The 13,026-nt window shown below is 41.2% G+C and overlaps 1 protein-coding gene across 1 annotated transcript in view; it reads right to left on the bottom strand.

Annotated features, from left to right (window-relative positions):
- LOC139458300 (ammonium transporter Rh type A-like) overlaps positions 1-12,543 on the bottom strand; it is a 28,186-nt gene extending 15,643 nt beyond the window's left edge. The window contains exon 1 of the mRNA XM_071239689.1: positions 12,310-12,543. Coding sequence (XP_071095790.1) covers positions 12,310-12,460 — 151 coding nt within the window. The 5' untranslated portion in view covers positions 12,461-12,543. The remainder of the gene's footprint in view (positions 1-12,309) is intronic.
- Between the last annotated feature and the right edge of the window lie 483 nt (positions 12,544-13,026).

Here is a 13,026-nt window from a genome sequence, read left to right as displayed (position 1 = left end):
TTTCTGGATGCTGTGCGCTTGAGGGTAATATATTTCTCGTAAGTATCAACCTCTACCTCTATGTAAAAACTGTATATTTGTTCTGCTTCAACACTTCTATTTAATATTAGTTAATACTTGCATGGGTACACCGTGTGAAGACCATTTCTGGTGTCCGCGCCGCGATATTGCTGGAATATTGCTCAAAGCGGCGTATAGCCTTACTGTCTCACTCACAATACACTTACACAATAAAGGATGCACCATATCCATCCTGACTGAGTTCACAGCACCACTTCGACCTGTGTCCCCTTGAACTTTGTTCCCACATTAAGCTGTCGAACCGTGATATGACTTAACCCAACTCATTCTCTGTTCGATAATGTGAAGCCCATTTTTCGGTGTCCCCCGCCGTGATATTGCTGGACTATTGCTAAAAGCGGCGTAAAACCATACTCACTCACTCACTCACTCACTCTATTCGATAAAGGTAGTCATCAAGCGATCATTATATGCACTGCTTATTCCCCAAAACGAGGCTCACATTACCCTGCCAATGTTGCTCACGGAAGTCCTAACTGGTAGTTTTTAAACTGGTGTCCGTCCACATTGACGATTCAAGTCACGTGTTACTTTAGATCTTCTAGCCTTTGGGTGCCCCACGATGGCTACCTTTAACAGGTCATCGACTGGCATGTAGGTCAAGGACGGTTGACATACAGCTGCAGGAACATTCCTAGGTGGTGTAATATACACCGGTAGTAACAGCAACAGCCAGGCGCTGGAGCAACGAAGTGAAGACACTCTTGTAACAACGAGATAATGGCTGTGATAGGCGTGACCTCGCGGACTGGTAATCGTTATAACACGGCCGAAATAGATACAGGACGTTGCCGTTTTTCACGGTGAAACACGCGTGCACCGCCATGACGCCGACAAATCAAACATTTAAGCGATCCCCGTCCTGTGAGTCAGTTGTGGTCAGTTCAAGTTGTGATCATATTAACGGAAGGTCGGGTAGCCTAGTGGTTAAAACGTTCTCTCGTCACGACGAAGACCTAGTTCAGATTCCCCACATAGATATAATGTGTGAAACCTATTTCTGGCTCGACTCGGTTCAGCTCCGATAGGGTGGGTCGGAACGTGCAAGATTCCATACTGGGACTAGTTTCGTGTTCATGACTGACACACGATACGTCACATTCTGACACCAGTTATGTACCTGACGTAACAGCGTTATTTTTCCCCGGCTGCTTCTGCATACAAATCAAAGAGTAAACTGATTTGCGTAATATGATAATGCCTGAAAATTTGATTTCAAATCAATTCATAAACATTGAAAAATTGGACATCAACATTGAAATATTGTCCCATAATGGCGTGCGGTAGTCTGTCTTCAGAACCGGGAGTCGTGTTTATTCGTCACCACTCGCCCCTTTCCGTAACCTGCAAGAAGACTCGTGCCCCTATCGATGCATGCGAAAATACGACAGAAATGAATTTTGATTTTTCATATGTCTTGCATCTAAAAATATAATATATTACCCAAGGACACAGTTAAAAATTGTTCAATCATACTGTATAATTCCGCATGTCCCGATGTGCTTTAAATTGCAGCTGAAATATATATAATATAAGGGGAAAATTATGTGAACCATTACGCAACGAGTTGACAGTTGTTTTAGGCATGCCCGGCGGAACCCGGTCGCGAAAATGGCCATGAGAGGGGCACGAGTCGCTATTCGGCTTGTCTCAGAATAACACGAGTTGGTCACGAATGGCGTCGTGTTATGCGAACTATATGCAGCGAGATAACGCAGATAACACCGACCGCAAGCAATATACGACGCTGCTGTTTTAGGTATTATGTGGCAAACGTGAGAGGAAAACACCGAGTGGACCCGAGTGGGTCGAACCAACAGGTCGACAACGACATGCAGCTGATACATTGTCAATCCAGGCGTACTAGAAGGATGTGAAAAAATGGATTAATCTAGATCACTCTTGTCTTGACTGGCGTTTAAGGAAACACCGCGTGAAATAATCTTTTCCTCTTCCTCAAAACACCGTAATATACATTTATACACCTGACCACTAACAATACGGCGAGAGGTTGCACTAAAGATATAATCCCCTCCAAGAGTCACCGCATGCACGTTCATGCAAAACGGAAATGGGTCACATGAGAAACATACATGCAAGGTAAAGGTCAGTGTCCTGACGACTGGGCTGTAAAACACACCTAAAGCGTCACTGAACTCTCGCGGTAAACTGCGAGATTTACACTACCCTCCTCAATAATCCATGTACATAACGTTAGACAAGCCAAGGGCCTCATTTGCGTGCGTGCGTGCGTGCGTGCGTGCGTGCGTGCGTGCGTGCGTGCGTGCGTTCGTGCTTGCGTGCGTGTTTCCAATATTTTCCGGAATAAATCATTTTTAAAATATCCCAGGCCATCAATACTTTGAAATGTACGTTTAGGAACAGCTGATAGCAAGTTCAATAACATCCAGTCCTATGATTACACCGAGTACATATCGACAAAGCCACACTGCGCAATATATGGCACGTTTGAACCCAGATCGTAGATAGTCAACCAATCGCGAATGTGGAACAATGGTGAGTGAGTGAGTGAGTGAGTGTTAAAACAGTGAAATTCAGAGGTTACTGGCACTCCCCTCAGGGAATTCGGCACCTAAGACAATGAGGCCACTCCTTCCTCCTGGACTTGGTTGATGATATATACTCACCGAAAAAAGAAAGGCGAATACTATACATGTCTGTTAGTATATGAAGAATTACTCATATCCAACTCGAGATGCACCATTTGTCTCGTGCAGGATTAGCGTGTCAAAGAGTGGAATTCACGTACAACATTCCGTGATAAAACAGAAGACACTGTGGTAACATTTGACTGACTGTTAGTTTTGCCATCAGGTGGTACGCATGGGAAGCATCTCTTCTTAACTTACACACTTCTCCATATATGTACTTATGTTTCGCGTTTCTTTTGGCGGTGAGATTATACGATGTATTTATTTTTGACTTTATACCAGGTTACAAACACAAAACACAGTCAACACAATATATCGCAATATGATGGGGCTTGGAGCACATCCTTGTCTCACACATGCATAATATTTGGTAGGATGGACACGCACACCTCTACACGGTCACAATCCATACCCCGCTGAATCTCGCGAGGGTCTGTATAGACTGTAGGTATGAGGTGTAACCGGATACATGTTTTTACCCGATCTGTTTCCGAGGTTTTTCTCTTGCATTGACGTTTTATATTCTAAAGGTGAGTAGGTCAGCCTTACTGTGGTACGATTTACCCTTATGGTGTCTTCGCTCGGGACTTCGTAAGTAGGGCTGGGTTTCAATCCAGTTATCGATGAAGAGCACTTGTGTATCAGGCTGAAAGGTGGGATTGAATCTTTAATTGTGTTTCACTAGGGATAAAATACCAGTGTGAAGCATTTCCTTTAGAACTAGCTGGCTCGAGGATGTGAGAGTCCTTGCGTTAATGTTCCGTCGTATAACGGCTCCTTATTCTGATGGAAATTGGTCTGTAATTGTCTTTATATACCCTAGCACCAACTCACTGATTTTATCGCTCTCTCTCACTAACTTTCTCACTCTCGCGCGCTAACTCGCAGACGTTCTCGTTTTCTCTTACTCACTTCCTCACTTTCAGACACTTTTCCAGACACTATTCGCTCTCACCCACTCTCGCACTCACTCAGATCACTTTCTAACACTCACTCAAGCTCGCACTCACTCATTCTCGCACTCACTCACTTTTTCGCTCTCTCACTCTCGCACTCACTTTCTAACACTCACTCAAGCTCGCATTCACTCGCTTTTTCGCACTCACTCATTCCCGCACTCACTCATTCTCGCACTCACTCATTCCCGCACTCACTCACTTTCTCGCACTCACTCAAGCTCGCACTCACTCACTTTCTCACACTCACTTTCTTGCACTCAATCATTCTCGCACTCAATCATTCTCGCACTCAATCATTCTCGCACTCACTCTCTTTCTTGCACTCACTCTCTCATTCTCACTGACTTTCTCGCACTCACTCTCTCACTTTCACTCGCACTTTCTTGCTCTCACTTAGTCACGAATTTTCTTTTCTCACGCATCCACTATTTCTTTCTCTTATTGACTCGTTAATCCCTGTTCGGTTAATAACCACAACCTGTCTAAGAAATGAGGGATCAACCAACAAAATACATATCCCAAATAATAACATTTGATAGCTTTTCAACAAACAATTTCGATCAGTGAGAGGGTGGATTTTATGATGCGAGTAAATTACACACTTAGTTCAGTCGGCTGTGTGTGTCAGTATAAATAAATAAAAGCAACCCTTTCCGTATTTATTACAAATCACTGCTAAAAGCAGAGTGGATTGTGCAATTCCGACTGTATCATGAGCAGGTGTTCATGAATCACTATCAAATCATACCAGGTGAGCGTATCCTGCCCCACCGGGAGGACCCGTCACAAACACATGCAAAGGCAAGTCAATTTATGATATTTCGCTTTACAAAAATACGTATTTTAATCGAACAACTGCCTGTGTGTTTTCATCTTGCAATATGGGCATAAAACCTATAAAGTTCTCCTGCTGCATCTCGAAAGTTTGTTGACTTTGTTGAAATTGCGAATTTGTTGTGAAGGTAAAACCTCACTTTTGAATTTAACATTAATTGTAACTTAAAACGACTATATAATACGCATTTGTAGTTGTGCGGATTCTATTTCAAAACGAGAAAACCTTTGATTGTTTGTCACAAACAGGATGTATTCATTTATGAAAAGGTCACCACATCCATGTTCTGACTGGGGAAAGGTTCGTGCTTTAAAAAAACATTTTGCTTCAATAATATGGTTCAGGGGCTTTGAGACAGGCTTTACTCCAACCAACCAAAGCCCCTACCCCCGACCCCACTCCACCTCGAACCCCACGCCTTTGTGGCCAATGACGTCAAGGGTGAAATATAAGTAAGGAGTAGGTGGGTTTTGAGATGATGCTATTCACAGCCAGTGATGGATCTTATTATATCAGGGTGGAAGGGATCGCGGGTAGGCTATGTGACTTGACACGTGACAAATATATGTGTCAGTTTAAGGTTCAGAGTGCTGTAAGTTTCTGCTTGGAGGAAAATTTTGAAGATGGATAGGTTACATTTTCAGTTTGTTTGTTTGTTTGCTTGCTTGTTTTATAACTCCGCACTCAGCAATATTCCAGCTATATGACGGCGTTCTGTAAATATTCGAGTCTAGACCAAACAATCCAGTGATTGACATCATGCGCATCGATTCACGCAATTTGGATACGACGACGTACATCAACCACGTCAGCGAGCCTGACCACCCGATCCCGTTAGTCACCTCTTACGACAAGCATAGTCGCCTCTTATAAGCATGGGTTGCTGAAGACCTGTCCTAACCGGGATCTTTACGGGGCTACATTTTCAATGGAAAGACACTCGAGTGATTGACAAACTTTGATTGGCAGTTTTAGCACCGCATTGCTTCACAATGTCAGGACTGGGAAACACTAATTGCTGGCTTCACGTATGGTTCCCACGGTGAGAATCGAACTCGAATGAACAGTTTAACCAATGTGCCACCAACTGTTCCTTACCGTTATCAGGCTGACTATGATTTTCCAGAAAATACTGAATTATATATTTTGTCCTCAGGTTTTCCAATAAAAAACGGAACGATCTCCTGCCAGTTAGGGGGTTCAAAAAAACATTGCGAAACCTATGATATGATTTGAAACGCTGCAAACACATTCTGTCTTGAAAACTAAAACTCTCAACTTAAGTAGTGCGCCCATAATGCACCAGTCTGGGGACCGGAACTCGAGTCATACTCCGTGGGCCACTCTTTCACCTACTCGTATATTACTCTTGTTACACGTAATGCGCATCACAAACAGAGTTATGTTATTATATAGACGGAAAGTAGTCATACCACCCTATCTTCATAATGTACAGGGGATTAAGCTGGGTATCATAACTGGTGTTTCTCCTGAAGTTTGGGTCCGGGAATCTCAATGTGACACTCTAGAGAACGTCAACTAGATGACAGGTCATCGCATTACATCCCATTTTAATCCCCCAGCTGTTCAACATACCTTACACATGTCTCTTATTTTTGCATATATCACACATTTTTCATCTGATAAAATTCTTCAGATGTTTCTCATCTTTTCAGAATAACTCACACATTTTTCATCTGGAAAAGCTATCTCAAAAATGTTCCATCTATTAAAATATCTCACATGTGTCTGATCTGTTCAGCATAGCTTACACCCAACCCATGTGTTCAACAGATAGATTGTCTTTATTTCCTCCAGTACTGAAGATACATTATATAAGATACATATATATATGTTGCCACATGTTAACATAATGAGAGACTAGTAACATAGTTTCGCCCATATCTCAAGCTCAAGGTCTTTCATGCAATCAGGCAGTCCGCCTAAGAGGAAAGACATGATAACATCATCATCATTTGACCAAAGGTCAACAAAAGAATTCGCGTCTGTGATATCAAAGATATTTTCGAACATTTCATTTCTTTCTTGCATATTTATAGTACATGATATAAAAATGTGTTTGACTATGTCATGGGCCAACTTCCGCAATGACATTCTCGCAATTCTATCTCAGAGCATCCTATTTTGACAATATTAGACAGAACGTAAAACTTTGAAGGAAATCGTAAAGAAAGTTGCCAAATCCTGTGTTGACCTTCTGATCTGATACCAGTATATCTTAACAGGTCCTGTCGGTCGCACATTTGTTTCAAAAGCCTTACAGAATCTACATTTCTTATCTTTTCATTCACAAGACTAGTCCATGTACATTTACTGGGATCATTACAATTAGCTATGTAATCATTCAAGACATGGAAAAGATCGTATTTATGTACAAGGCGCAGCATGTTAAAACAGGGAGATTTATAACATCTTTTGTCAAAATCTGGTTGACATTTGTATTGCCCAAGTCTGCCAATAAATAGTTGTTTGAAATAGAAGTCGCAGCTAGATCGACACATTTTACCAAATAAGAGCAGAGCTTGTTTATCAATGTATGCCTGAGTGGTAATAAGATCTAGACTATCCAATACAACTTTGCTTGGTGTAAGTCTTGGTAGACCCTGTACTTTTTTACTGAAGTAGCGCTGTGGTATTTCCAGCAATTCATACTCTCTACCAGTAAGTTGCCCCCATACATTGCATCCATATAAGGCACATGGCAAGATAACTCTCTGTAGTATTCGCACAGCTGCAATTGGGTTCATCCCACCGAAATTCAAACCATTGTTATGGTTTACATTAATAAGTCTTTTCAGTTTTTCACATGCAATACGCGAGCGTTCGAGTGTTGAGATCCCGTCACTTAGGCATACACCAGCATACGTTACACAATTCTTGTGTGGCAATTCTATCTTTCCACAGGAAACATGAGGGTCGGGTACATTATATTTACAGTGCGAAAATACTACGACTTCACTTTTATTCACGTTATAAACCAGACGCCATCTACACGCATAATTGTGAGCAATATCTAGCAGGTGTTGCAGTGTTGATGGAGGGCTACTGACAATGGTTGTATCGTCTGCTAGCAGTTGACCCGGATAGTGACCCCAAGGTGGGCGGAGGCCGTAGCCAGAGCAATCAAGCTTGCATATGAGATCATTGATATATACTGTGAAAAGCGAGGCAGATAATACACGTCCTTGACCAACACCTTGATAGATAGAAATACATCTGAGCTGTAGCCTGCGTATGTAACATATGATTGCATGGACGAGTAGGCATTACGCAAAAGACGCCATGTTTACCAGTTATACCCATGTCATATAGCTTAAGGAATAAGCCATCAAGCCATACTCTATCAAATGCCTTTGCGTTATCAACAAATGCACAATAAACAACTGATTTTCTTTCCGTATACTATGCAATGTTTTCAAGGAGGCTGAAGCAGGCTGTTTCAGCCCCTGCATTTTTGCGAAATCCGAATTGTAACGGATGCGGGACAACACGCTTTCTGTTTACCCTCTTTTCACTTCTGAAAAGCAGGAGGCGTTCAAAAAGCTTACTGAGGACAGATGTTAAGGCAATCCCTCTGTAATTGTTTGGGTCAGACTTGCTCTTACCATGGCCTTTGTGAATTGGTAATATCTTGCCTACGTGATAGGAAGATGGTGTATATTCATATTTAATTATAGCATTGAACATTGTAGTTAAATGGCCAAATAATGATCTACCTGCACGTTTAAGGTGTTCATTAGTAAGGCAGTCTGGACCAGGGGATTTTCCCATTTTCATTGACTTGACAGTACACCAGACCTCTTGGAAGGTAAAAGGATCGGATAGCGGTGAATCAAGCTTTTCCACATCAGGATGTTTATAGATCTTTTCGATTATTTCTACTCTTTCCGTTACATCAGAAGCAAAAGAGTTATCAAAACAATCAGATATTACAGGTGTAGCTAAGTCAGCAAAATACATGCCAAACGCTGAGCATATGTCCTCTGGCGTCGTTGAAGAAATTCCACGTAACTCACACATATCGCATCTCTTTTATTTATCTGTCACACGTGTCATCTCTTCCTCTTTCACAGATCTCGAACATGTCTCATGTCTTCAACATATCTCACACGTATCTCAATCTCTTCCACATATCTCAAACCTATATTATCTCTTCAGCAAATCTCAGACATATCTCATCTCTTCCACCTACCTTACACACGTCTCAAATTGGTATTACACGGGAGCTCGTTTAGTATTCTATATATATATATATCTCACAAGCGTCTCATCTCTTTAACATTTCACACACATATCTCATCTCTTCCACCTACCTTACACACGCTTCAATACTTCAACATATCTCACACACGTCTCATGTCATCAACATATCTCACACGTATCTCAATCTCTTCCACATATCTCAAACCTATATTATCTCTTCAGCAAATCTCAGACATATCTCATCTCTTCCACCTACCTTACACACGTCTCAAATTGGTATTACACAGGAGCTCGTTTAGTATTCTATATATATATATCTCACAAGCGTCTCATCTCTTTAACATTTCACACACATATCTCATCTCTTCCTACCTTCCTACCTTACACACGCTTCAACACTTCAACATATCTCACACACGTCTCATGTCTTCAGCATATCTCACACACGACTCATGTCTTCAGCATACCTCACACACGTCTCATGTCTTCAGCATACCTCACACACGTCTCATGTCTTCAGCATACCTCACACACGTCTCATGTCTTCAACATATCTCACACACATCTCATGTCTTCAGCATACCTCACACACGTCTCATGTCTTCAGCATACCTCACACACATCTCATGTCTTCAGCATACCTCACACACGTCTCATGTCCTCAGAATAACTCACACACATCTCATGTCTTCAGCATACCTTACATACGTCTCATGTCTTCAGCATACCTCACACACGTCTCCTGTCCTCAGAATAACTCACACACGTCTCATGTCTTCAGCTTACGTCACACACGTCTCATGTCTTCCAAATATCCCACAGATGTCTCATCTCTTCAATTTATTACTTGCCCGTGAAGAGATCACCTGTTTAATAAACATTCAGCTGTATTACACATTGTGTAATACAAAAACGCATGCTTACGTACTACAAGTTACACGAACAAACATTGAAAGCTCTCAGCATCCCTTGGCTTATTCAACGTCATTGTGTGAGGAGATCATAGATCGCTGAGAGGAGCTTATGCACACTCAATGTCCCCGCTGCTTGGCTGACGTCAAATGGCATTGTTTCGCCGTTGGATCTTGCAACAATATTCTACAAATGACGTCATAGAATATTGTGACGTGATTGTAAACATTGTCGTGCAGGTCCCGTTCCACAAGGCGATCGTACTGTAGTGCAACGACAGTCGTCGCAAGTTTCTGTTAAAGTATGTGAGTTACGAGAACCTTATCGCTACGATAACTTTGTGGAACGGACGCTTGCATTCTAAAGGGGGGCCGTGGTGTGGTATTAAATTGATATGTGTCTACGCTTGACGTGTTTGAAGTATTGTTCTGTTAAACTCAATTATCAATTATCCGTGTCTGCCTGTTCATACACGACAGTGAAATTCTATAGAAAAAATTACAAATGGCAAGTAATGAATGAAATACAAAACTCGCTTCCTGTAATTATACCAATCTTATGAAACTCGTGAAACTCGCTTTCGCTCGTCAAATTCCAGAACTATTCACTCTTGTCATAAAATTGGTATTACACGGGAGCTCGTTTAGTATTCTATATATATCTCACAAGCGTCTCATCTCTTAAACATTTCACACACATGTCTCATGTCTTCAACATATCTCACACACGTCTCATCTCATCCCAAATCTCGCGCATGTCTCATTTCTTCCACCTACCTCACACACGTCTCATATCTTCAACATATCTCCCTCATGTCTCATGTCTTCAGCATACCTCACACATGTCTCATGTCTTCAATATGCCTTACACACGTCTCATCTCTTCAACATAACCTGACACAAATCTCATATATTCAACGTATCTCATACACGTCTCAACTCTTCAACATATCTCACACACGTCTAATCTTTTCCACATATCTCACACATGTCTCATCTTGTTAACATGCATCACACACGTCTCATCTCTTCAACATATCTCACACATGTCTCATCTTTTCCACATATCTCACACATGTCTCATCTTGTCAACATTCATCACCCATGTCTCATCTAGTCAACATTCTGAAACATATCTAACATCTTCAGTTGTATTGTCAATTACGTTACAAAACAACTTTCAACAACAGAAAATACTTAACATAGTTTTGTCTTAAATAACATTTTCGCGTTTTGGGGTATAATATCATCTTTAGGGCGGTGGGGTAGTCTAATGGTTAAAGCGTTCTCTCGTTACGCCAAAGATTGCTCACAAGTGTACTGTGTGTGGAGCTAAGTTCTTGTGTCCACAACCGCCGTGACATTGTTGGAACTGAAGACGCGGTTTAAGAGGGAGTCTATCTCGAACATGTGCGGAATTACATAGTCCAAGTTGAATTTCTGAAGTGTGATAAATAGAAATACACATCAGTATCGGAATTGCTTGAAATGGTTGCAATGTTTAGCGTATCCTGATCCGATGCATGTTCGTAGGATATTATGCTAATCTTGACAGGAGATTAAGAACATATTCTGTTGACCTGTAGCCAATGAATTGAATTTGTTTTCAGCTAAGAGACTAGTGGTTAAAGCCAAAGGCCCGGGTTCGATTCCCCAATTGGGTAAAATGCGTGAAATCCATTTCTTTTGTACCCCGCCGCGATATTACTGGAAACAATGCGGCGAAAAACAATACGCATTTATTCAGTAGTTACTAGCAACAGAGGGGCGGTCGGGTAGCCTAGTGGTTAAAGCGTCTGCTCATCACGCCGAAGACCTGGGTTCGATTCCCGACATGGGTTCAAATGTGTGAAGCCCATTTCTGGTGTCCCCGCCGTGATATTGCTGGAATATTGCTAAAAGCGGCGTAAAACCTTACTCACTCATTCACTCACTACCAGCAACAGTGCAATGTCCTCGAACATGATTATCAAAATAATTTTAGAATAAAAAAAATAATAATAATTAATTTAGAATAATTAAATTAAAAATGTGTCAAATGTGTCTACCCCTTTTCCTTCACCCACTGCCATTATGTAATATTTATATCAAGCTAACTCTTTTCAGCCAGAAGCCATTAGTGGGTTTTCAAAGTCGTATTCAAAAAAACCCTATTGTAAAAAATATTTTGGGATAATTTTTATTCACATAACTTTCTAAATAGTGGTATGTTCAAGTCTTCCATTATAATACATTTGCTAAAATCTCTATATGATCAAAGAGATAATATTAAATCAAAAGTTTCGATAATCCGGACATAATCTCGCAATACGGCACCTTTCGTATTAACGCGGTTATGATTTAATATTTGTAACATAAACACGAATATGACCGTGGGTTAAATCTGGGTCTCTGACCTTGACTGAAATATACATTCAATCGTTACTGGCACGATAATTACGAATGTCTAAATGAATATATCACCTTATTGTGACTGCGATAAATCCAAGTAAGAGTGATAACAATCATATCAATCTGATTGATTGACATTTATGCACTTACGTGACGTCGACCTACCACTGAAATATATACTAATGTGACACTACATGAAAGGAAGTAGGCCAATACAATCGGAAAAATGTACTCACTTCCATAGTAATTCTTCACCGGGGAACTGCTGGTATCGGTGTCTTTGGGTTTCGATGTCGGGCCATATTTGGCCATAAATGCAAATATTAAAATAAATGCAATTTGACATACAAACACGAAAGTCGGTAGCTTTACTCGTTGCCAACTCATTTTTTGTTCCGTTTAGTTCACAATAGGCGAAAGTCTTACTCCTCCAAGTACCTATCTCGAGAAGATTTCCAATACGTAAATATCCTCCGAGTTCCAGTGATGTCAATTTGACCCGAGCGCTAGTAGGCGGGGCATGAGCTGTCCAATCAAAATGCGTGTACTAAATACACATCGCCGCGCCCACGGCGGCAGCTGATTGTGCAGCCCGGCGTGACGTCTAGGGTAAGTGAGGCCTTACATGAATATATTCTCCTTTGTGAGATGTCCTTGGTTCGGAAGCCGATTTGTTCGAGATAAATCGAAACTTGAGAGGAAATATAAGTTTGTGTCTTAAGGTGTTTGACCCTTACACGAATGACGCCACACCGCCATGTATACTTCGACCTAGATCTACGACAGATTGCTTTACATGATTTAAACCATGGCTTCTTTGGAATTATTCCGACATGAACCGACTTGGTAAAGACGGAAGTGTGCTCCTTCATTTCATATACTGCTCTAACCAAGTAGATTCTACAACCACCCGATTCTTTCATATTAGTATAGTCAGAGACCATATAATAGAT

This window comes from Haliotis cracherodii, unplaced genomic scaffold (assembly GCF_022045235.1).
Source record: "Haliotis cracherodii isolate W230 unplaced genomic scaffold, xgHalCrac1.p SCAF_12, whole genome shotgun sequence".
Lineage (NCBI taxonomy): Eukaryota > Metazoa > Mollusca > Gastropoda > Lepetellida > Haliotidae > Haliotis > Haliotis cracherodii.
This window is presented reverse-complemented; position numbering and strand designations above follow the sequence as displayed.